General features: G+C 32.7%; 2 protein-coding genes across 4 annotated transcripts; both read left to right on the plus strand.

The window, feature by feature from the left end:
* The first annotated feature begins 1,618 nt into the window (after window positions 1-1,618).
* Window positions 1,619-12,552, plus strand: LOC120283843 (ribosome biogenesis protein bms1). Its single transcript, XM_039290606.1, has 19 exons — window positions 1,619-1,947; window positions 2,204-2,340; window positions 2,430-2,576; window positions 2,668-2,758; window positions 2,921-3,039; window positions 3,407-3,597; window positions 3,917-4,127; window positions 5,319-5,559; window positions 6,771-7,192; window positions 8,178-8,301; window positions 8,506-8,702; window positions 9,093-9,433; window positions 9,695-9,791; window positions 9,873-10,091; window positions 10,161-10,400; window positions 10,663-10,872; window positions 11,465-11,731; window positions 11,798-12,001; window positions 12,129-12,552. The coding sequence occupies exons 2-19, from the start codon at window positions 2,215-2,217 to the stop codon at window positions 12,291-12,293; spliced, it is 3,612 nt and encodes a 1,203-aa protein (XP_039146540.1). The 5' UTR covers window positions 1,619-1,947; window positions 2,204-2,214; the 3' UTR covers window positions 12,294-12,552.
* A 9,554-nt stretch (window positions 12,553-22,106) lies between these two features.
* Window positions 22,107-25,194, plus strand: LOC120250336 (homeobox protein knotted-1-like 3). Of its 3 annotated transcripts, XM_039259141.1 has the most exons (6): window positions 22,110-22,851; window positions 22,947-23,070; window positions 23,697-23,887; window positions 23,979-24,110; window positions 24,210-24,346; window positions 24,956-25,194. In XM_039259141.1, exons 1-6 carry the CDS (start codon window positions 22,588-22,590, stop codon window positions 24,957-24,959), a joined length of 852 nt encoding a protein of 283 aa, XP_039115075.1. In that variant the 5' UTR covers window positions 22,110-22,587; the 3' UTR covers window positions 24,960-25,194. The 3 variants fall into 3 exon arrangements, with proteins under 3 accessions (XP_039115073.1, XP_039115075.1, XP_039115074.1); XM_039259139.1 differs by lacking the exon at window positions 24,956-25,194 and having other exon boundaries at window positions 22,107-22,851; window positions 24,210-24,567; XM_039259140.1 differs by lacking the exon at window positions 24,956-25,194 and having other exon boundaries at window positions 22,950-23,070; window positions 24,210-24,562.
* Window positions 25,195-26,671: the final 1,477 nt, after the last annotated feature.

The following is a 26,671-nucleotide window of genomic DNA, read 5'->3' on the forward strand; positions in this document are numbered from 1 at the left end:
GGCTAAGCAACCCTTAATATACCCTGTGTTGGTCTTCTTCCCTGCGCATCTAGTTTGCACTCGAGCGGCTGCTTGTGGAATGTCCTCCATAAGGCACTCGTGCGTTTCCTGCGCCCATGGGTATCAGCCCATGCCAGGTAGATCATCGACATAATCAATGATCCAATTCGAAACTGAGTATGAGGTATTTGGGAAGAGGATTGTACCCATGAGGTACACCATTAGGAGTTTGACAAAATTTTCTTCTTCTCCCCTCTGTCGAACAAGTTACTCAAGAGTTCTCTTGATGGAGTCTCTGTGTCTCTCGTAGGTATTTGATAAATACCTCTCTTCGAAAGCTGAGCATGTTTTCTTATTCTGAAACACGACTGCGTCTCTATCGCAATGCAGACCAAGAACGAGGGCCACATCTTCAGGAATGAAACTCAGCAGGCTTTCCTCGATCCTGAATTTATTGGTGCGGCCATCGTACCTTTGTAATAGAGAATCAAGAAGGGCCCTCTCTTGGAATACAGCTTCTAGCTCAGTAAATACTGTAAATAGTGTCCTTCGGATGATCTTCCAGTGTCGAGGGGTCATGTGAACTTTCAATTCAGCCAAGGCCTCGACTACCGGTGTCAAGTAACATCGCCCATTGACTAGGTTGACCGCCATAATCATAGGCCTGCGACAATAACAACACATTAAGCAGTATTTACAATGTTTTAAGCGGAAATAGAGGTTTTTAAACGGAAGCCAGCCTCAAATCTTAAACATAGATATAATATGTTAAATAGTGATATAGTTTCTTAAACGGTAACCACGATATTTAAACAGATACATACTTTTTTAAACAAAAACTCATTTTTTTTAAACGAAAAGATCATTTGTAAAACTGCGACCATATTAAATGAAAAGGGAAACATACATTATAAACATTAAACAAATCATAACAATTGAAAAACTATTTTGATCGTGTACACAGACGAAAATGTAAAACAAAACAAAACCTTAGCTGAGAAATCTCCCTGCAGACTAACGAAACCCCAGCCGAGAAATTCCCCTACAGGCTTCAATATCTTCCAATAAAAATGGAACCACAAAACAAAACCGAAAAATCTTTCTTTGTAACAGAATAGTTAACATATAACCATAATTACGACTTCTTCAATACCTTAGATTGCAAACTGATGAAAGACTGAATACTTGCACGGGATTTCTCCTTCGACACACCGGTGGAAAGGGAAAAACTGAAATTACAGAGGATGTCCTGGTAGAGATAACTTCGGAAAGGGAAAAATTGAGGAGGCGAGTGGAGAAAAGACAAGTATACAGTTTCAGTAAAGTCATCTCTTGGGATTATCCTAAGAAAAACCCTCTACTTTCTATCAAACCGCCGAATTGTTTACAGTGCCACAACTTTCTATGCAAGGGCAATTTTGTCCATAACATTTAAAAATAACTTAATTAATCACCATTACATGCTTTGGGGATTTGAAAAATATTGAATTTAAAGGAAGGGGTTTTTAGGGATTGTGAAATTAAAGGATTGTTTTTGACAATATTGCAAATTTATGTTTTTATCAATTTCCACTTTAAATTGTTAATGTAACTTTACCATATATCTCTTAACCCTCCGCCCCCGTCTCTTCAATCTAAATACTTCGCCAATCGCCGTCGTCTTCAGTCGCCGTCTCCCAATCGTCATCGTCTTCAATCTCTGGCCGTGGCCTCACCGGCGTCGCCAATCATCTCAACCTCACCGGCGAGGCGGTGTGGTCGCTATTGCTCGGAGCTCGAGCGCGCTCGCCCCCTCGTTGCAGGTCGAGCTCGAGATAGTTCTGTGTGCTTATAGGCCTTGCTATACAGCGGAATTAGTGTTCGGATTTGTTTTCCCGTTCCCTTCCTGCGACCACCTTAAAAACCCTAAACCCTACCCTGGCTTGCAACACTGACAGAGATCTCCAGGTATGCTTTTCGATTTCTCATTCAAGTTTTGGATTTCGTTCCTGTTTCCATTAGTTTCATCAATTGAAAATCGAAAATTTTTTTCACCCTTAAGATGTGCTGGTATGCTAGGTTTTTGATTCTTTTGTGAATTGTAGGGTTCTTGCGATATTTGCTATGATTATTGAATCTCCTCTTTCTTCAATAAGTCTGTGCTGCTACATAGAATTGGTTTCACTTCTTTTTCTGGTTTTGGTTCTAATTTGCACTCATTTAGTAAGGTGAGCCATGGGGGTTTCTGAGGATCAAAGCCAGCCACACAAATCCCACAGGTCTCACAAGTCGGGTGCCAAGGTAAAGAAGAATAAGAAGAATAAGGAGGCCGCCAGTGGTGACAAGAAGCAAAATCCCAAGGTTTGGAAACATCTATTCTTTAATTTTCCAGGCCTAATTTCTGCAGAACTGATGATGAGTTGTTATGACCTGTTTTTTCCCCCCTATAGGCGTTTGCTTTCAATTCATCAGTAAAAGCAAAAAGACTGCAATCACGAACAGCAGAGAGAGAACAACGCAGGCTTCATGTTCCAACAATAGACCGGTCTATTGGGGAACCAGCGCCTTTTGTTGTTGTCGTGCATGGACCGCCTAAAGTAATCTCTTACTGGAGATTGTTTTTTCTTCATCCCATGAAAGGTTTTTTTATTTGTTTATGGTTGTAAATTGTAATTATGCTCTTTGTAGGTTGGGAAGTCTCTTCTGATCAAATGTCTTGTAAAGCATTACACTAAACACAACTTATCTGAAGTTCGTGGTCCAATCACAGTCGTATCAGGTAGTTTTATGAGTGTTAAGTACATTGGATTTTGCTTTTCGTTCATTAAAGCTCTTGCAGACCAAGATTTATTGTGATCTTAGGTTTTCTTTTTATCAAGGATGATAGACACATACCAGATGTCTAAAATTATCTACCGCATTTCTATCTTTGTAATTATAGGGAAACAAAGGAGGGTGCAGTTTGTGGAATGCCCAAATGATATTAATGGTATGATAGATGCTGCAAAGTTTGCCGATCTTGCTTTGCTACTTGTTGATGGAAGTTATGGTTTTGAAATGGTGAGTTCAGCAAGCAGTTTTCATTTTGCCTTCAATGATTCATCTTTGATTTTACTACAATTTTATGAACTTTTACATATTTCTTCTGAATTTGTAGTTTTCAGACCCTTTTTTTTTTTTAATGGATTCTTTTCATAAACCACAAATTGACAAGATGGTGAACTATGAAAGTAAATGCTAGATAACATGCTTCTAGTGAAATATCCAAATTTTTGTTTATGTTATGAGCCAGAATATTGTGGATAAATGATAATATTAAATCCGAGTGTCTAATGTCTTGCAGCTTTGTATCCTTCAAAGTTTCTGAAGTCATATTATTTGCCCTGTTATGTGAGTTTTTATCCGAGTGTTTTTCTTAACTTTGCAGGAAACCTTTGAGTTCCTTAACATTTTACAAATCCATGGGCTCCCGCCTGTTATGGGAGTTCTTACACATCTTGACAAGTTCAAGGATGTTAAGAAACTCAGAAAAACCAAGCAACGTCTTAAGCATCGGTTTTGGGGTGAAGTAAAGCAAGGAGCAAAATTGTTCTATTTATCTGGTCTAATTCATGGAAAGTAAGTAAAGAGTCGTTTGGAATATCAGTTTTCCTTGCATTCCATTGTGAAATCTATTTGTGCACAATTCTACCTGATCATGGTGAGAACTTTGCACTGGTTTTTCTTTTTGACTTGCAGATTCATGTCATGCCAAATTCTGGTATATATATATTGTGAAGGAATAATTATTAGTGTTAGGTTACAGTAGAAGTAACTGCTTGTCATGCATGTGCTGATGTTTTCATTTTCTGTTTTACACACTCTTGTTTTATATTTTGATGTGATTAATAATTTAAGAAACACTAATCAAGGATTGACCTCCCTCTACTTCTGGCAGATATGCTAAACGCGAAATTCATAATCTTGCAAGATTCATCTCAGTAATGAAATTTCATCCTTTATCTTGGCGTGTTGCACATCCTTATATTGTTGTAGATCGTTTTGAAGATGTTACTCCTCCTGGAAGAGTGCATGAAAACAGGAAATGCAATAGAAATATCACATTATATGGTTATCTACGCGGCTGCAATTTGAAGAGGGCCAGCAAGGTGTGGCTTTCTATTGTTTACTTTGGTTTTTCCCATTAAGTTGATCATAATGTTTAAGCATCAGGCTTCTTATCTTCTAATATGTAGTATTTGCCGTGCTGTTTATCTCTGTTCCTACATTCTTAATTTTTTTTTTGATATATGTCTCCAATTGGCTGGCCTAGTTGTAGGATATCATTTGGGAAGGTGTTGTTTAGGCTTAGGTGAAACAGGAGTAGGTTGCTCCAGACTAGAGGTGTCATATGGACATTCACTGATGATATATAAAGTCTTGGAAGGCCCAACTCTCGCATGCACATCCTCTAGAATGAGTAGCCACCATCACTCCTACCTCTTGCTCTCTTTTCTTTATGACTTTTTGGGCATGTGTTTTCTGTCAAATGCAGTGTTATTAGATACGGATACAGGCGTCAAGTATCAAAGTATTGGAGAGTATCTGACACTTGGATATGTTGTTTTTAGAAAAATGTAACTTAAAACAAAGGATTTAAATCATACTAAAATATAAATTATAGCGAAGTAGGATTTTTGAAGTCATGAAAATTATTGTTTAAAAGATAAGAATAAATTTATAAAGCTAAAAGAAGTATATAAAAGATATGCAATTTAAAATAATAAAAGGACAAGGTAATCCCAAAAACATAGGAGATTTAGATTGAAAATTAAGTGGAAAAAACTAAGATGGAGAGTGAAATGGAAATGAAATAAGTAAAATAAGAACTCCCTTTTTAAAATAAATAAGGTACAATAGGAGCATGTGGGGAATATGTGATTTGAACGTGTCCCAGTGTATCTAAAAAAAGATACATATCTTGCAAATATGTGCATGTTTCCTTTCATTGTAGAATCCAAAGGAACTTTGTTACGCTCAGTACAGTGTGTTGTTTTTACTCCAAACACCCATGCATTGACATGCTCAATGATTGAATATCTTGCCATGATGAGATTTGGATGTAGTTATACAAAATGATTTTAGTCTTTTGACATGCTCAGTGTCTTCCATCTCCCTATTGTTTTAGTTATAAACTAGGTTGTGGTACTCCTTTGTACTTGGAAATTCACTGTGGAGTTCATACGTTTTACTTGTAAGTTACCACTGCCTCATTTCCCTTATTGTAATTGGTCTTCATAAAATTTTCTTGCTTTTGAGGATTATATCTTTTTTTGAACTGTTTTTAGTTATTTCCTCAGGTACATATTGCTGGTGTAGGTGATTATGCATTAGCTGGGGTGACCAGTTTGCCTGATCCCTGCCCTTTGCCATCAGCAGCTAAAAAGAAGGGACTAAGGGACAAGGAAAAACTTTTCTATGCACCAATGTCTGGTCTTGGTGATCTTCTTTATGACAAGGATGCTGTTTACATTAACATAAATGATCATCTTGTTCAGTTCTCAAAAGTTGATGATGAAAATGGGGCTGTCATGAAAAAAGGTATGGTGGACTGTGGCCATTTTAAATTGCTATTTTCTTGTTCTTTGTATTTCTGTACACATTATAGTTGCTGGTTGATCTCATACCATGGTTTTTAAAAGCGAATGAGGCGTGCGTGCGCCTTGAGGCGCGCCTCAAGGCGAGGCGCAAGAGAACAGCCTCAAGGCGCACGCCTTGAGGTTCAAAATTGAGGCTTGAGCCTCACTGTCAAGAGGCGCACCGCCTCAGTTCGTGTGAGGCTTAAGCTTCAAAAATCCTGATTTTTGTAATATCATTTTAATTTTTAAAGCAAATAAAAAATATTTATATGTATATACTTTCATTAATAAAAACTTATATATGTAAAATTCAATGAAAAAACTCATCAACACCTATGGTTTTGCAAGTAGTACGTACCAATTTGATTTTTTAGATTATGTAAAAATGACAAAAATTATCAAGATAAACTATTTTTTTAGATTTAATGATAATTATCAAGATAACTATTTTTTTTAGTTTTAACTAAGATAAGTCATAATATTATTAATTTTTGAAAACAAAACAAAAAGTCTTTTTTTATTATTTAAAAATAAAAATAAAAATAATATAGTTTAATCAGATAAGTTCCCTCACGTTTAAAATAAGTTTTAAAAATATTTATTTTATTAATAAAAATAATAAAATCTAATGACATCTTGGCCTCTCGTTTCCTTGTACTCCAAGAGTGATGTTTTTTAATATATGGTTAACTTTTTACATAGTTTGTGTATGGATGAATTATTATGTTTTGAATTTGGAATTATAATTTGCTAGTTTTTGTTGTTTCAGTGATTTTGACTATAGAATTATGGAAATTAGGAATAATTGATAATATTTTTATTACTTTGTATTTGATAGACAATTTTATTATTGTTTTTTCCACAAAAAAATTGAGGCTTACGCCTCAAAACGCCTTGAGGCTTACGCCTCGCCTCATGGTTGAGAAGCGCCTTGAAACCCGCCTTGGGTTTTTAAAAACCTTGTCTCAGACGGCTCTGCTTATTTGTGTTGTTAATGACATGTACTACGGTATTGTTTGCATGGTTCAAAATCGTATTTTGTGATGAGATCTAGGTGCTGATGACTTCAATTATACTTGTTTCATTTTGTCTTTGGTGTCTAATTTACTTGCTATGTGTAAGCTACTATTTTTTCTTGATCTTGTGATATTCACAATCTGGTGATGCCTTCAGGAAACGATCGCGATGTAGGTGTAGATTTGGTAAAAACACTCCAGAATACGAAGTACTCAATTGATGAAAAGTTGGAACAGAGTTTCATTAATTTTTTTAGTAGGAGACCCCCTACATGGTTAGAAAATGATGTTGATGAAAAGGATGATAAATTAAAGGAAAATGATAACGGCAATCTAAACATCTCCAGTAATGAGGATGATGAAGATTTGAATCAGGTGCAATCCATGGGATCAGAAAAGTCTACGGTAAAAATACTTGGAAAGGAGAGTGATTCTGATTATTCAGATGAAGGAGAGGAGTGTGATGATGAGCGACCCCCAGCCTTAAGCTGTGATTTGAAGGAAGAGGTTGAGTTTCACAATGGAAGGATTAGGAGAAAAGCTATATCATCAAATTCTCAAGATCATAATTCCTTGGAGGTAATTTATGCGTGCCAATTTTCTATATCAATTCCTTTTCAGTATTGTGAAAGTCTCCTGATACTTGTATGGTAAAATTTTGAGCTTGTATTATACAAAGTTTATGTAATCAATTTCTTCGCATTATACTACAATCACAATTACTTTAAGATTCTGCTATTGCTCATGCTTTTGATTTCTGATGGTGCTTTCTGATCTGTCCTCTTGTTTAATTCTTTTTATTGGGCATGTTGATCGTTTCATTGTCTCCATTATGGCAAACTTTCCTGATGAAGATTTATTTATTTATTCATGATCTAAGAAAATGCTTCTTTTGGGCGATTAATTGTTCTTATACCATGCAAGATGCCCCATACATGTAAAAGCCCAAAGATTTGGGGCAGGTAACTGAAAATAGTATTGAGAATCTTATTTGTTTTGCAATATAAATATCATTTGTCCTTGGTAAATCTTAAAGTATAATGATACACAATCAGAAAGACATGGAGATGATTTGGCTATGGATTTGAAAGACATTTTGTGAGACTGTTGTTAATGCTTAAAAGTTCAAAGAGAGTGTGGAAGTGCCAGAATCTGCATTTGTTGCAATTTTTATATGGTGAAAAAAATCAAATGATTGCTAAATGTAAACGTAGTATAAGTTTTCAAAAATAAAGGGTGTCTTTGATTGTTTGGAACCTTGTTCTAGCAAATCTTGCCTAAAGAGAGAGTACGGGTTCAAATCCCTCGTCGCAGCTTTTTATTTTCTCAAGAGAGAAGAAAAGTGGGATTGCTCTTGATAATAGGAAGCTCTGCATTAAATATTTTCAAGGGTTGCTTTAAATAGTATTTGAACCTTTTGTTTGGATATCCTTCTTATATCCTGATTCAAATAATCATGGTCAATGAAAGAAATAACTTACTTTGGTACTTTCTGATTATGCATTTCTTTTATGACCTTAAGCCTATTTAAAAATCGTTATATGGTGCTTTTCATGGCCTGCAGGAATCTGATGGTGATGGTGATGGTGATGAAGAAGATTATGATGATGGAGATGGTGATGGTGATAAAGAAGACTATGATGATGGTAGTGATGATAATAACTCAGATGTTGGTTCAGAGTCTTCAGGTGAAATTTCAACTTATGGCCTACTCCTAGAAGCTGCTTGATTGATGTTACCATGATTATTTTTCTGTTCTATTCAGTGATTTTTAGAGTATATAGAATTCCTTGAGAAAATTATATGTTCATACTTTTGAATTTTCTAGTTCTTCCTTTGCTAGAAATGCTTGCATATGCTAAATGGTGATTCTAGTCAAAATTGTTATACAGATGGTGGGATCGAGCACAATGCAAAATGGAAAGAGTCATTAATTGCCAGAACAATATCAAGGCGAAATAGTAATCTAATGCAGCTTGTGTATGGACCAACCTCTGAATCGGCAGTTGCCGAGGAAGAACAAAATAGCAGTGAGAGTGAAGCTAGCGATGATGAAAACTTTTTCAAGCCAAAAGGAGAGAGAGAGAAGGTAACACCATTACTTGTACGCCAGTTAGCTACTCTGTCATTTCATGAGGTGCCTAATTTTAATTATCTTTGTTTGCTTTTATTATTATTATTTAAAATCTTGTTCTTTTGAATTTTTTACAATCTCTTTCTTATGGGAAAAAACTTTAATACTTTATTGCCTGTTGATCTGCATTTGCATGAGTGCTGGTGAGACTTGGTGATTGGGCAATCACCCAAGTCCAAGTCACCCTTATCCTTTTGTACAAATCTCTGGGCAGAATCAATGGTCTGAAGGATGTTGAGAGTTTTGGTTTACACTCTAATATTGTTTGCCTTGCCCAATTCAAATTGATTTATTCCTTTATTTAGCGCATAAAGACTCCTAATTTTTTCCTTCCCTATGCTCCAGAAGTTGAATCACAAATCAGGCTCACATGTCAATCTCGAAGACTGTTCAAAATTTATTAATATACAGTTGAAAGATTGGTCAAATGAAGACCTTATCAGAAGTATTCGTGACCGTTTTATCACTGGAGACTGGTCGAAGGCTGCTCAAAGAGGTCAGATGGAAGATGGAGACAATGATGAATCTGTTTATGGTGATTTTGAAGACTTAGAAACTGGAGAAGTGTACAAGAGCAAGCCTACTGATGATATGGAAGGGAATGAATGCATTTTGAAGGAGGATACTACGGAAAATGAGGATCGAAGACTTAAGAAGTTAGCTCTTCGGGCAAAGTTTGATTCTCAATATCCTTTTCATGATTTACACTAATTAAATTTTTTTTTGCTCGGTAATTAATTTCTTTCTGCAATATTAGATGAGTTTAGGCCAATCTAATAATCTGGATGTGTTATCTGTAATTTGTTCTCAGAAGTGAGTATCAATATTTAACTCTTTAGATAAAATCCCACTTGACTCTCGTTGTTCAGCTTTTTAACTATGGTGCTTGTCTTGATGTTTTGTTTATAAAAATGCTTTGAGAATGTTTGACCTTAACTGCTAGAAACATATGATGGATCCGAACTATCAGACGAGGAAGCTGATGGAGGAAAGAAGAAAAAATATCATCAAAGTCAGGCCAATGAGGGTGGATATTTTGACAAAGTATGCTTTGTTACTTTTCTGAATTCTTCATGAACTTTAGCTACATGGCATGCATGCAATTTTTGATAGTTTGATTTTCAGTTGAAAGAAGAGATAGAACTTCGTAAGCAAATGAACTTATCAGAGCTCAATGATCTAGATGATGCTACTCGAGTAGAGGTGGAAGGCTTCAGAACTGGGTCTTACCTTAGGTTAGAGGTTCATGATGTTCCATTTGAGATGGTTGAGTATTTTGATCCATGCCATCCATTACTGGCTGGAGGCATTGGTCTTGGGGAAGAAAATGTTGGATACATGCAGGTCTGTATTTGCAGACATGGTGTCATTTCTTTTTATGTGTTATGAAGTCTCACTGCTTCCTTTTTCTAGGTTCGAATGAAGCGTCATAGGTGGCACAAGAAAGTACTGAAGACCCGGGATCCAATCATAGTTTCAGTTGGCTGGAGGCGGTACCAGACAATTCCTGTTTATGCAATTGAAGATATAAATGGACGTCACCGCATGCTAAAGTATACTCCTGAACACATGCATTGCCTTGCAATGCTGTGGGGACCTCTTGCTCCTCCTAAGACTGGAATGCTTGCTGTTCAAAATCTATCCAATAATCAAGTAATTTCTCCTTCTGGTGACAGTTCATTTATTGCTATTTTTTGCTTTCAATATAGATATTCCTGATCATTATCCTGATGATATCTACAAGGACAAAATGCATTTATAAACTCACTGAAAATGCTCTCTTAATTAGTGACATTTTAATCTTAGTACAGAATTTATAGAAATATTTTATTTTTGTTAACAAGTTCAATCAAATAGTTGAGTTGAGAAAGGGAAGGTTTTGTTCAATTTACATGACTTGCTAAGTTTCTTGCAGTCAGCATTTCGAATTACAGCAACAGGTTCAGTATTAGAGTTCAATCATGCTGTTCGAATAGTGAAGAAGATCAAGCTAGTTGGTCATCCATGCAAAATCTTCAAAAAGACAGCCCTGATCAGGGACATGTTTACATCAGATCTTGAGATTGCCAGGTTTGAAGGTGCTGCTGTCAGGACTGTGAGTGGAATTCGTGGGCAGGTTAAGAAGGTAAACATGTTGCCCGTATGAGCTTTTGGTGGACTAACACTTAGCAACGAACACGTTGTGTTTTTGTCATCACATGCATATGTTAAATCACATGAGAAATTCTGGAAGTAGATGTCAACTAAATGTTTCCTTGCTGTAATTTCTCAACTGTTCGGATGAAATATGCTTTTGATTTTTGTTCATGAACTATAATCGTGACTAATAATTGGCTTGATTTTTTGGGCTTGTATTTGTATATGTCTGATAGAAGACAATGTTGTTGACCTTATTTTTGTATCAATTAGGTGTCTTTTATTGTCTTTTTACATGGTGGCCATGTCAATTTGATAGATATAAAAATGATAGTTAGTGAACTTCTGTTGTTCCTGAACTGGTACAGAAAAAAAAATTGCATTGAAGGGCAATGTCATTCTTTTCTGTTACTGAACAAAGTTACTCAGCTTTCTTAATCAGTTCCGAAACTTTGACTCCCTCTGATATATTACTGGTTCTTGTAGTTTTCATTTGAACAATCTTTTATTGCCCATCAGTAGATTGTCATGAAGACATGAATTTTAGTTATTTTTTCAGTAACACGATCTCATCTTACCAGGCGGCTAAAGCTGAAATAGGTAATAAGTCCCTGAAAGGAGGGAATGTGAAAGAAGGGATTGCAAGATGCACATTTGAGGACAGGATTCTGATGAGTGATATTGTGTTCTTACGTGCTTGGACACAAGTAGACATACCACGTTTCTATAACCCTGTTGCCACAGCATTGCAACCTCGTGATCAGACATGGAAAGGCATGAGAACTGTAGCGGAGCTGAGGATAGAGAAGAATATTCCGATTCCATTCAACAAAGATTCTGTGTACAAGGTATGTGAAGGAAGATGCACAACTACTTTGTCTAATTCTTGCTTTCTCATCTTTCCATTCTTACAGCCTGTTGAGCGGAAGCCAAGAAAATTCAATCCATTGGTAATACCACGGAAACTGCAAGCAGAGCTACCATTTGCTTCTAAGCCAAAGGACAGGCCAGCTCAAAAGAGACCACTTCTTGAAAACCGACGAGCTGTGGTCATGGAGCCTCATGAGCGAAAAGTTCATGCTCTTGTTCAGCAGCTACAGTTGATTAAAAATGAGAAGGTACATGTTTTCTTGAGGAAATTATTTTCAGCCTGATTACAATTCTCAAATTTGTTTATTCTTCAACAGTCATTGCTGTAGATTCATGGTTATATCTTGTGAGTTCGCTGACATGCTGTCACTGCAGATGAAGAAACGGAAGCTGAAAGAACAAGAAAAACGGAAAGCTTACGAAGCAGAGAAAGCAAAAAATGAGCAGGTAATGAAGAAGAGGAAGAGAGAAGAACGGCGTGAACGCTATAGAGAGGAAGATAAACAAATGAGAAGGATCAAAAGAAAAACAGGAGTTTAACAACAGGTTCTTGAGCAAATTTTGTATGAAATAGTCGAGGTTCAAACTCACAGGCTTATAAACCTGAAGATCATGGCATAGAACGTTAAGTTTATCACATTCGGATTGTACTATAGAGTTGGTCCTGAGTAGGCTGTAGGATGATGCTGTTGTAGTGCTAGGCGTATGTCCAATTTTGGTCCCAGACAAGATGAGTCTGTCTTTGATTTTTCATGGCAAGAGTATGCATTTAAATTAACATTTCCTTGATTTTGTGCAATGTCATCATCTTATTGTAATTCTATCAGACAATATTTGATATATAATTTGAAGATCCTACTTGCTAAAATAGTCATATTACTAGTAAAGCTCAACAATAAAAAACACTCTCGAAAAGTTGAGGAAACTACTCTTGCTTTCTCATCCTTTTCTTGAAAACAAGATGGTCCAACGCCACGTACCATGCCAACATCTGTTGAGACTGGCAGCATCATGGTAAGATCTTCTATGGGTATGCATAAATGGATATCGTAGTCAATGCTATGTGTGAGGTTTTATTGATTTGATGGAGCAGGTGACCAAGCTGTGTGTCTGGGAATGTTAGATGGGTGCAGAGTGGCGCTCATCTTGCAGTTGGAACTAAATTCGTGGAAAGATCCGGTTTTGTGATACTTGTTTACATTTTGCATTCAATTGATTTTAAAATACAAAAAAATCTGTAGTGTGTTTGTAAGTGTTCTTTATGATGACTATCAAATTCTTTGCTATTTGTTTTCTTGAATGGGTGGATTTGTAGAGGAACTGCTGATTGATATGTTGTTTGTCTAGTCCATTTCTTCTAATGCTGCTTATTGATGACGTTACTCAATTGAGACAATGATATTGTCAATTTTCTTAGCTTCATGGAATACAAGGTTGAAAGTTAACATACCCTAATATCTTTAGGTGGACAGAGCGAGACAAGTCTTAGACATGATCTTCATACTATAAAGGTTTTGTTAGCAAGCTCGGTGACCACAAGTCAGAGGTATGTCTTTGTCTTTTCTTCAAGACAAACACCTATGATTTTTTGATATCACCAGAGCTTTTAGGTCCTCACTCAAATTACACCGAGAAAGGTATTATTCTATTGGTCACATGATTGAGCTTCAAATATTCTGCATCATATGACTTGTGATACTGATTTCTAATTGACATTGCTTTCCTTTTCACCAGTCTGTAAGTGTCCACAAACAAAAGCATACATTTCAACAAATGCTTTTGATGTCTTGTTTATCTTAATGACTAGCACTTCAATCACATTGTGTTTGTTCTTTTATTCGAATGGTAGTATTATATAACACCTACATTTGAAACTTGTGTTGTTTTTCATGAGGTATAGTTGTTTTATCAACATTTTAGGCTGAGATAATAGTGAGTATTTTGTATCAGGTGGTAGTCCAGGATATTGTGTTCATGTTAATATCATAGGATCGACAAGTGCTTGATTGCATGTTTAGAATACACCATAGCAACACAGATGTTATGTTGCGTGATCTATATTCGGTGTTCCTTTGGTAAAAGTAACTTAAGGATGCCTCTTGTTAAATTTATAAGAACATTAAACCAATGCATGTACCATTTGCTTTTATCGCATATTGTTCATCTGTATATTTTCTTTTTCCTCAGAAAATCATCACAAATTTTAGATATTTGGCTTTCATGATTGGCACAGTGAAATCTGACATAATTTGAATCATGAAAACCTTGTTTTATTTGTGAATTATATAATTAGATTGGAGACAGAGACAAGTTAGAATGAGTTGTATCTGTTCCTGTTCTCAAAATATGATTGTATTCTTTTCTGCAGCAGTTTGTGAAGAATATTTTGCATAAAACATGGCATGTTTTTATTGATTTCAGGTAGAAATCGCAGCACCAATGCATAAAAAACAATTAAAACATCACATCCATTATCAGCTTATCTATCGGTTGATCGATGAGAAAAGGTCTGCATTTCTAATTTATTTCATTGTTCTATTGCAAAAAATCTAAAACTTATCATGCTTTTTTCAGTAATAATAAATCAAGTTTTGTCTCAATGTCAAGCTCATAAAAATCACACACACAAACACACGTATATGTAATGGAAAGATGACAGGTTCATGAATGAGTAGTTTAAGATGATAAATCAGAGGATTAGGATTAGGATTGGGGTTAGGGTCAGGGTTAGGGTTAGAAGAGGGTGAAATATGGAGTTTGGTAGGGTGCTCTAATTGAGTGGCTTCAAAGCCCAGCAAATCATGGGAAGAAGTATATTTGCAAATTGGATGGATATTAAATTGTAGGTGGACCAACCAATGTGACCCACCTTTTGCACTTAAGTTCTAACTAACACTTCCCCCACCGACGCCCCTCCCTCCTCCTCCATGTTCCTTTGCTTATCCCATGACTCATCATTATATAATCTTATCATTTATATATCTCTTTATATATATATATATATAATATAGTCACATCATTTTCATTCTTCTCCTTCCCTTCACATCCTTTCTTTCATTTTCAATATATATATATATATATAACACTCAAATATACATATTGGTAATATGTTTAGTAATATTATATATGTAAATTATGTTGTTATTGTGTAATAATTAATTTTTGGAGGAACTAATATATGTAACATTTTTTTTTAGAAATCAAGGCATAACTAAGTGGTTTCATATCTTACTTATGTTTAAGAGGTCTCGACAATGCAAAATAAATAAATAAATAAATAAATAAATAAATAAGGTGTTTTTCGCCAATTTATTAAAAAAAATAATTTTTGTGTATTGTGTTCTAGATTTTAATCAATTTATTATGTTTTGGTATTTCTAATTAAAAATTTTCTCACAAAATAATAATTGATTTATTTTATTAATTTCACAAATTTTAAAATTTTTGAAAGGGAACCAAAATGAAAAGGTTTACCATTATGACAAGCTATCTCTCATTGGTTATAAATAAATGATTCATTTTGAAGGAATTTTTCTTTCTGTCCATTGATTTGTGTGATTGTGAGTTGAACTCATTTCAAATCCACAAATTTTAATGGAATTTTAAAAAAAATAAATAATGAATGGTATGAAATAAATTTATATATTTATTTAATGAAAGTTAGAAGATGGAGATGGCAATCGGTAACAATTTCCTAATAAAAGAAAACAAAAATTTATAAAACTCAATGATGATCTTCCAATTGGAGAATTCTTTTTCTAAAAAAAGAAACAGAAAAAGAAAAGAAAAAGAAAAAGAAAAAGAAAAAGAAAAAGAAAAAGGAAAAAAAAAAAAAGGTTTTATGGATGTGGTTGGCAATAGCTTTCCATAGTCAAATGCTTATGTACAAAGGTCTCATTGTATATCATGTTGTTTCAAATGGAAGTCAAGAAACAAGATTATTGCAACTTTTTCCTAAGGTACATGCACTTTAAAAAATGTCTGCCATATGCATAAATACATGTTAATTTAAATCTTATTTAGATAAACTTGGTTAATCAGTATTATTAATCAATATTATGGATATTGATCTATTTAAAATATATAAAGTAGAGTTAATTCTTTTATGAAAAGAATTATATATAAGCTAATATGAGGGTTCTCAATCTATTATTTTTGTTAATACTAACCTACTAACTAGAGAGAATAACGTACCATTATAGTCTCTACCTATTGTTTGGATTTTAATCCTTGCTTCTGCTATTAATTAGTATTTCAGATTTTGATCTAATTAAAGGTTTAAAATGAAGTTAATTTTTTTTATTGATAAAAGTTTTTGTATATAACATTAGAGATTTTTAATCTATTATTTTTGTCAATACTAACAATTGATTAGAGAGAACGACTTACAACTATGGTCTTTTCCAAATGTATAGATTTCAATCCTTACTTCTGCTAGTTCTGTAATTAGTACGCAATTTATTAATTTTTAACAAATATATATATATATATATATATATATATATATATATATAAGAATGATAGATACTTAATTTATAAAATAATAATTAAAATTCCATTCTCTTTCACCTCACTCTCCAAATAAATGCACACATACTCAAGTGTGGAAATCAACATTACTTAGAATTGAACTATTGAAATGATATGTCCCACATTAGTTACTTGCTAACATACATGATGTGAGTGTTTGATAACTACCCTAATTGGACTTGTACTTGTCAACCAACAATATAAGATTAGGGCTTTTTCTCAAGTGGCTGCCTCCTCCTTTTATCAATCAGTTAATCATGAGCAGCCTCTTTTATATATTTAAATGCCAAGAAATAAATATTCGCATCAAATCAAACACAATTCAATCAATTATAAATATCAATTCTCACATGAGATGAAAATTTTAATAGTTTAACACCATTTGATTATGAAAATATTTGCATTAACATGCGAGTTTCTCCTATTATGGTAACACAAGACATATTGATAACTTATTTATTCTACCATTAAAGTTGTTTATCTACGCAGGATACTTTATCAAACGATATTAGTGATAGTAATAGATGTAAAAAAATAAAAATAAAATGAATAAAACTATTAAATTAATAGACCTACAAGAAATTTTTTATTTTAATATTTTGGTCATGTGTGACAATTATAATAGTAATTATTAGGCCATCATGTACTAAGTAATTAGTACTTTGGTGTTGAATTGTTTGTGATAAACGTTATGTAAGATAAAATAGAATTAAGGTGTTGAATATTTAAGGGACTAAACAGCTAATCCAAAGCAAGGGAGGGACCTACAAAAGATTAGCCAGCTCTTGTTTTGATATGACCACAACCACATAATATTAATAACATTAATATTAATAATAATAATAAAAAAAAGGCAAAGTTTTTCCAGATAAAACAAATTCAAGAGGTTGTTAGTGCATGATTAGTGGGTTGGATTGACTTCTCATCCCACCCACCCCCTCTTAATTAGCCATCATATTAACATTATTATCACATTAGACTTGCTTTTTGAGCTTTTCTTTTTCTATTTATACCCTTATGAAATAATAAAATTCCATTATTGCACTTGCTTTGGATCAACAAGTCTTTTTCCATATAAAAAATGATCAATGAGTCTATGAGTGACTTAAGAAAAACTAATCAAAATAAATCAAATTTCGTAAAGTTGTGAGGCTTAAGTGCTTTCTAAGATTTGTGGTGCTGTTCTAATATAAATCAAATTCATTAAATTAAAATAATTGTATGATAAAGGAACAAAGCTAAAGAAAATAAGAAGGTCATGTAAAATAACAAGAAGGGTCCAAATAGGTGTGAATGTTAAGACAACTTCACTAGTGATTTGGTGTGGAAAAAAACTTAAGCTGTTTGTAATCATAGCCTATGTTTAAACATAGAAAAAATAATAAGTCATGTATCCTAAGCATAGTATTTATTATGAAAAACATCTATTATTTTCTTCAAACAAAACAATTCTAGAAAACACCTGAAATAATAAGGTTCTAATCTAAGTGGAAGGTTTAATTTTATTTCCCCTTACTGATGAACACAATATATAGACCTATAAATCTTTTATTAAGTGATTTTAAGGAAAAAAATTGAATAGTTGGCAAATATGACCTCAAATAAATATTGTATATAGACCATAAGCGTGAGATGGTTGAGTTTCTCAGTCTTAATGTAACACAAATAGCAAACTGTCTTCTTTAATTGTGTTTCATCAAACGGTCCAATTTGTGGGTCTTATTATCCTAGATCAACCAAACAAAATACTTTAGCTTGAGTGGGCATAGTCTTTTTCAAAGAATGATAGTGATAGGGTTTGTAGTCCCATTTACCAAAAACATAAAATAAAATAAAAATTGAATAAGAGAGTGGCTGAAAATTAAATTACAAGAGTAGAGAACAAAGAGTTCCTTTAATAAATTCGAAAAAAACTCAAATCCTCCTTCATGATTTGAAAAAAACTCAAATTCTCCTTCATGACTGGAGATTCTTTGTTGATTTTTTGAAAGCGCTGAAGAAAAAAAAAGTTAATCTTGATACTGAGAGCTCATAAAGTAGATTAAGAAGTGCTACACTATTTGTTATAAACTTTTTATATGATTTTAAAAGTGATATTTCACGTAACAACATACTAATTATGACAAATTGTCATAAAAAAAAAATTCTAAATATGTTATTAAAAAAAGGTGGTTAAAGATCTAAAATCATAATCAATAAAAGTTATATGCATCTCTAATAAGAATATTTTATTGCCATTTTTCAAGGCTGTAGACATAACCAATAAAAGTTAAAATCTACTTAATTATCCTATTGAATATAGAAAATTTTCAAATTATATGAGTAAAATTCCAAGTTTGAATAAATACTTTCTAAATAAAAGAGTTTTATTTTTAAATTAACATGAAAGTTATCATGTCGACAAGTTTTCAAGAAGCATTGACCAAGGAAAAAAAAAAAACTAATCCTAATATGGAGGGTGCTGCACTAATTATTCTAGCCATTTATAAAGTTTTAAAAGTCTATCAAGTTTGACAATTTCTCATGAAATAAAATTCTCCAAATATTTTATTAAAAATACATGGTTTAAGATCTTAAAATATATTCATGCATTTCTTGTAAAAGACTTAAAATTGTGAAAGTTAGAAAATTGTTCTAATCATCTTATTTATGAATATAGAAATCACTCAAATTATATATCAACAATTTTTATTTTATCTTATTTTAATAAATGTGAAGTGTGACCATTCACAACTTTCAATAATTATTGTGAAAGGGAGTTCAACCCCAAAACAATTCTAAGTGACCTAGTCACCATCGCTATATAATAAAAAAATTATTATATTTTTAGTATGCCTACAAAATTCAAAATTTAAATAAAAGTGATGCTATTTTTACCGAATAGATTTATCGAATAGCTTTCCCGAATGATGTGGATGCCCAATTTGTCATCTACATCCTCATCCACGTCATTATTATTTTTTTATATAAACTTCAAATTTGAACCTTAAAAATTCTTAAATACTTAAAATTAAAAAAAAAAAATTATAAAACTATATTTAAAATTATAAACCCAAATACTACAAAATCTATACCCTAAAAATCTAAAAATTTAAACCCTAAATAATAAATACTAAATCCTAAACCCTAAGCCCTAAACCCTAAACCCTAAATCCTATGCCCTAAACCCTAAACAAGAGGGGTTTGTGATTTCCAATTTATGGTTTAGGGAGGGGTTTTCGGTTTATTATTTACATGTTTATCTTTAACGATTAAATGTTTAAATTTATGATTTAGATAATAAAGAGATATTAATTTTTTTTTAAAAAAAATAATAAAGAAAGAATGGCGTGGATGCTGACATGGATGCAACTTGACATCCACGTCATTCGGGAAATCTATTCGGAAAATCTATTCGGTAAAAATATCATTACTCTTTAAATAAATACCTTAAAAAATATTTTTAATAAGTTATGGAGCATTGTAATATTAAAAACATTTAAATTATATTTAAAAAAAACATCACATGACAAAGTGACCCAGTCACCACCCCAATAACTTAATAGTAGTAAGATATTTGACTCCCGTGCAGGAGATAGAGAATTTAACTTTTTTCCGATGCATGACTGATGTCTAAAAAAAAATGTAGTATGGAGAATAAATAATAAAAAAAAATAAAATAAAACATAATAAAAATGAAGTACAGCCTGTGACATGCATGCAAATAATCATATCAATAATGTTAAGTTGAAGAATGAACAAAATGAATATATTTTATTTTTATTTTTATATTTATTTTATATATAAAGAGAGGAAAAAAACAAAAACATTGCTTTAACAAAAGCAGAGGTTCCACAAGAACCAAAGGGGGAGAGAAGAAGAAGAATGAAGATGAAGAAGAAGAGGTTGGGGAGTGGCTGTAGCGCGTGGCGGAGGAGGGAAAGGGCAGCAGGCGCAGCAGCAGCCTGCCGACATGGGACAAGTGTGCATGCGCGCTGCTCCCCTTCCCTTCCTTGTCCTCTCCCATCTCTCTCTCTCTCACTCTCTCTTCTCCACCCACTCCGGGCCCCCTTCTTCCCTATATCATCATTCATTCATTCATTCTTTCTTTCTTTTTATTATTAAATATATACATATATACACACATCAAATATTTGTGTAAATATTGCCTTTTTTTATTTTAAAAAATGGTAGTTCATCCTTCAATAAAAATAAAAAATAAAAATAAAAAATTCGACACTTTGGAAGGGTGAGAATTCGTAATTTGTCCACTTTAAAAAAATCATACAAATGTTGTAAACATAATAATAAACTTTTATACCTTGTTTTATTCGGATTATTCCTTCACTTGTGTTTTTTTTAAAATAAATTGGGTAAGTTCATTTGATGATTTGTTATTACAAATAAGTTCTTACAAAATTAATAAAAAATATGTATTTAGTTAATTCAGTTATTCTAATGTAAATTCTGATAATGTATCTTATATTTTGCAGATTTCAATTTTTTATATGAATTTTTTTTTAATTTTTGAGAAAGTAAATAAACATGTACATATACATATCGATTTCAACAATAGTGGTAATTGAGATGTTCAATTATAAAAAAAGAATTTGAAAAACATGAAAGAAACATTGAGATATCCCAAATGATAAATAATATGTGTCAAATTAGAGTCTAGTCAACATAAATATCAAACATTAATTGCTAGATTTGAGATCATAACCACATGTTCTCTTTGATTAGAAGGCTAGCAGAGAAAATCAAGTTGTGCTTAATTTTGGGCGTTGAAGTTTCCGGTCTATTTTTTTGTTTTTAAATTTTTTTCACTAATATGATGCTGGAATAAATATATGATTGTATTGATGTGTGTGCTTCTTATATTGACATAATTATTGAAGAGATTACCTCTGATACTATATTATATAGGGACCCACCGCCCTAACTTGCAGTAGTATCGAGTTGGGCTCTCAGCGTTGATCTGCACTGTCGCTTAGATGGTAGGATCTTGGGTTCACATCCACTGTGGGCTCGAGGGGTGTTGGGGACGCGATGGTTAACCCGTTCGTAGTCATGCTCCCATATCGCCTGTGAGACGCATTCTCTCTAGCTTCATATACCTTTACTAAATTTTCCCTATAACTGCAGTTATGAAAAAGTTAAAGTGGTGGGTCCCTATGTAACAATTACAACTTAGTTGGCTAATAAGATTCAAGTGTACATTCTCTTTGCGCACTCATATAATGTAAATATCGGTGTAGGCAACTCGGTATTTTTTTTTTTTTGTTAAGTGGATGAGGCATGGCAAGCAAAGGGCATGTGTGAATGTGTTAAATGGCACCACGTGTTCTCACCCAGTCCACCCAAGGACTTAAACTTGCCAAATTTCCAATTGATTTTTGCAACTTTATTTAAAGAGATATATCCCACAATATATTTACATACATAATCCTTTGATTGGAAACTACTTGATTCTTTTCTTAGAATACAATCATCTGATATTAAAATAAACACAAGAGGCATGATTCAGCTGACATTATATACAAGAAAGAGTTAACATATTTACGCATATAATACTGCCTTAAATAAAGAAGGCGTGTATATTTCCAAAACTCATTTATTTATTAATTTTTCAAGTAATTCATATTTGATAGGAAAACACCACCAACTGTCCACGTGTCATCATCTCATTCAACACTGACCCTCTTCCCTGTTCTACATCAAGAGCTAATTTTACACTACCTTCCAATAAGAAGAATGTTTAGGGGGACTAGCAACCATACAACCAACCGCCATTAGTGTGGTATAACTAATGGAGATTAGTATGAAGATGAGAATAATTAATCACATCCCTCTCATTACTTCTCTCTGTCTATCAACCTCTCTCTTTCTCTATATTTAGTGTGTGATTATTAATAAATGAAGGTATAGAGAAGAAGAGAGTTATCTCTCTAATTCTAATTAAAAGTAGAGAGAAAGAGTTGAAGGAATGGCAATGGAAGGTGAGCAAGAGCGGTCCCTTGAAGATATATCTCCATGAGAAAACAAATATAGAGAAAGTGGAAAAAGGAGAAGAAAAGGAAAAAAGAAGAGAAGAAAGAAGAGAGAGAGAGAAAAAAAAGCATATTGTTTTATGATGATGGAGCTGTTGATTCAGTAGCTTCCTTTTCAAATGAACTTAGAATAATGGATTCCCTCCAGCCAACCCTCCAACCACTTCTCCTCCTTCCTTCCTATTTTTAGCCATCATTCCTCTTTCTCTTCTCCTTCTCTCTTCATCTTCCTCTTCTTGTTGTTGATCATCATCATCATCATCATCAAATATTTAATGGAGATTGGGGGAGAAGGTGAGTGCTCAGGGACAGCAGATGAGCAGCAGAGGCAGCTAGTGAAGGCTGAGATGGCAGTGCACCCTTTGTTTGAGCAGCTAGTTTCAGCTCATGTGTCATGTTTGCGTGTCGCCACACCTATTGATCATTTGCCAATCATCGATGCGCAGCTTGCTCAGTCTCATCATCTTCTTCGGTCTTATGCAGCACAGCATCGGCATGTTCTATCTCCTCAGGATAAACAAGAGCTTGATGCCTTCCTCGTAGGCTTTCTTAATCTCTCTAAATCCTAATAATGTAAGTTTTGATTCATTTGATTTTATTCACTGTGATCAAGATTTGTTCTTTTTTTGGTTAGCAGACACAGTATTTGTTGCTGCTTTGCTCATTTAAGGATCAGCTTCAGCAGCATGTGAGGGTGCATGCAGTAGAGGCTGTCATGTCATGCAGAGAAATTGAGCAATCTTTCCAAGACCTCACTGGTTAATCTTCTTCTTCTTCTTTTTCTTCTTCTTTTTCTTCTTTACTAAAAGATTATGATTGAATATTATTTGGTGTTTGATTGCTTGCTTGCTTGTATTGATTATCTTGTTGATAGTCATTAAGATGTGGTTTAACTTCGAAGGAGGGTGAGTTGGGGACCCATGCGGGTGTTTGTTTATGTTAGGTGGTGGAAAGATGGTGACAAGAGTGTTGTCTTTCATATGATCTTTGATTCTTTTACAAACAAAGCTTTAATGCCAAACAATTCTGATTATGAGATTGATTAGACAGCTTTAATCTTTATCCCTTCGTAAGTTTTGCAATAGTAACTGGTTCATTTTTTAAGATAAATTATATTATTAATTCAATATCTATTATTTGATTTTCATATAAATAACTTGATGCTACCAACTATTATTATTATTATCATGTCTAAGACATTATATAATTCTTTCGGTTTATTGTTAAATAAGAAAATCAACAAGAAACACAATGTTTGTTATATATATCTCTTGATGTTGACACTGTTGACACCTTATGCATTGCATGCACAAGAATTGGTTAATCTAAATAACAGTGATTACTTACAGTGATTACTTACACCAGAAAATTATATGTTTGTTAGGTGTAACCCTAGATGAAGGAACAGGTGCAACAATGTCAGATGATGAAGATGAACTGCTGCAACTAGAGAGTCCCATGGATATTGGCATGGATGGACATGACATGATGGGGTTTGGACCTCTTCTTCCAACTGAGTCTGAGAGATCTTTAATGGAAAGAGTGAGGCAAGAACTGAAGATTGAGTTAAAACAGGTTGAAGCTTTATTCTAACTATATATATATATATCTTCATATATTACTGTTTACCAATATATTAAAAATGCATTGCATTGTTGTTGTACAGGGTTTTAGGTCAAGGATTGAAGATGTTAGAGAGGAGATACTCAGAAAGAGAAGAGCTGGGAAGTTGCCTGGTGACACTACTTCAGTTTTGAAGCAATGGTGGCAACAACATTCCAAATGGCCTTATCCTACTGTATGTATAAATCCAAAGTATAAAGATTAACATATTAGGTATTAATTCATAAATTATATGGTTTTGGTGTAGATTAATAATTTAGTATGGTGTTTATAGGAAGATGATAAAGCAAAGCTTGTAGAAGAGACTGGTTTGCAGCTGAAACAAATTAACAATTGGTTTATTAACCAAAGAAAAAGGAATTGGCACAACAACTCACAGTCAGCTACAACCTTGAAATCCAAACGCAAGAGGTATGCATGCAATTAATTGTATGTTTGGAATTTATCTATGAAGGACTAAAGAATATAATCACAATATTCACTATCACATGAGTAAGCCTAAGATCAAAATGAGAGATTTTGTTTCTTTTTCCTGTCCTTGACTTTACACTCAATTAATTAGAATATTAATTATGTTAAAATATGAAATAACTAAAAAAACTTCAAAAATAAATTGAAGTTATTGAAAACTCAGGTTTTTTTTGTCGTATCATTGTTAAAAAAAATTAATTTTAATAAATGATTATGGATTTATAGCATACATATATAAAAGAATTCAATTTTACAATGTGTTTTTTTTCTTAAAAGATATATTGAAAGTTGAATATTTCTTTCAAGAGCATACATGCTCTTATAAATATGTGTCAATTTGATATTGTAGTTATACATTAGAAACAGATTGCAAATAAATAAGTTATTTGATTAATTGGGCTACCAAAACCAAAAACTTGAATAAAAACACAAACAAATAAAGCAAGTGTTTGGCCACAACCAATAATTGGAGTGAAGCTACCAAATCATAAAATGTTTGTTTAGTCTTCCTTTTTCTGTTTTCATTGAATTCACTTTGTCTATGTGCAGGTGATGATGGAGAAAAGGATTTGTATCACAAACATTTTTTAGCTCAAAATTAGTAACACAAGGCAGAAGCAAAGACAATTTAAAGTTTAGGATTAATGACAATGTGAAGACTTGATACAGACTTTGTATAGTAGCATGAATTTGTAGTAGAGTAAGTGAATAAGTGAAAATTGTGATGGTTGTTGTGTATCTATGATTGGATTTTTATACATGATGAATGGATTTTTTTTTTCCTCTAATTTCTTTATCTTGTTATGCTTCTTTCATTAAATTTTTACTCTCTTGTTAACGATATATACCTTGGTTTGGTGGAATCTAATTATAATGTTGGAGATATATATAATTTGTTAGAATATTCTCATCTTATCTAGCTAGTTGTTTAGTTTATCTTATTCTAATCGTAGTTTGATTTAATATTAACGTGATCATCATTAGTTTGATAATTTTCTTTTAATCTTATCTATCTATATATATTTTAATACTTTGGGAATTTGTGGAGTATAGAAACATGTGTTTCAGTTTTCCTTCTATCAATTCCACGATGGAGTCTATTTTATCAAATTTCATAAATTAAGCACACTTACATTCTTCATAAGTTGGCTTGATTTAAATCACATAAGAAATTAATTGCTTTGATTTATATATTTTTGTGTCCCTCAAAATATTGTAAAATATGTAACGCTAACTTAACTTGAAGTGTTTAGTTCAAAAAATATGTGATAACCTTGAATAGGAAATTTGTCTTTGTTTTTTATTTTTGACTTTGTCTTTTCTAGCATGGAATTATTATGTTGATTACTATCAAATCTTTATAGCTATTTACTATACACCACTTAATGAAATATTGATTATTGAATCAACCCAAGTAAAATAATTTATATTTTATTTTTATTTTTTATCAATCCAAGAGTTCTCATTGCAAAGAACTTGCATTCAAATCCAAATCATTTACGGACCATGGACCATTAGAATATTCATCTTCTATTTTGAGAAACAAAGACTCATTTGTATTTTTCAAACATAAATTTTATAAGTAAATCTATTTGGTGAGATCCTTAATTCTCATATTCACTATTCTAATTACAATCTCTATTGTGTTGTTGAAAAAATTGAAATGAGTTTATGATTTATGAACTTATTATATATGCTAGAAATTGATTTACATTGCTTGATTAGCGGAGTTCTTTAAGTGGACTTTCGACTCACACAATTTCTGTTATATGATTTGGAGGGGTTTCCCTATAAAACCTTGTGCCCATAATGTTTGTGGTATAGACTTGGTCATATTTTGTTGAAAATCAATATTTATATTTAGATAGTTTTGTTTTGCGTGAAGAATAATTTCTTTTTTTTGTTTAAAAAAAGGGGATTGATCAGATAATTGTCTAAATTCTAGTTGTTAATTTGATTTGTCTTTATTTAGTTTTCTAATTTAGATTTTTACATAAAAAAAGAAATTTCCTTCAGATTTGTAGGCTACATTCTATTCTATAAATTTAATTATTGTGCTTCAATTAAAGTCATGAATCAAATTGAGTTTATGTTCTTTGATATGACAATTGTCTACGAGATTCTAAGATATTTAACAATGACACCTTGTAATGAATTATTGTTGTCAAAAAATCATTTGAAAATATTGAAATTTTCTTCTATGCAATTGATAGAATACTTACATTTGAAAAGTCATTTGAAAAATATTGAAGTTTTTTTAAAGGG

The sequence above is a fragment of the Dioscorea cayenensis genome, chromosome 19, assembly GCF_009730915.1.
Source record: "Dioscorea cayenensis subsp. rotundata cultivar TDr96_F1 chromosome 19, TDr96_F1_v2_PseudoChromosome.rev07_lg8_w22 25.fasta, whole genome shotgun sequence".
In the NCBI taxonomy this organism is placed as follows: domain Eukaryota; kingdom Viridiplantae; phylum Streptophyta; class Magnoliopsida; order Dioscoreales; family Dioscoreaceae; genus Dioscorea; species Dioscorea cayenensis.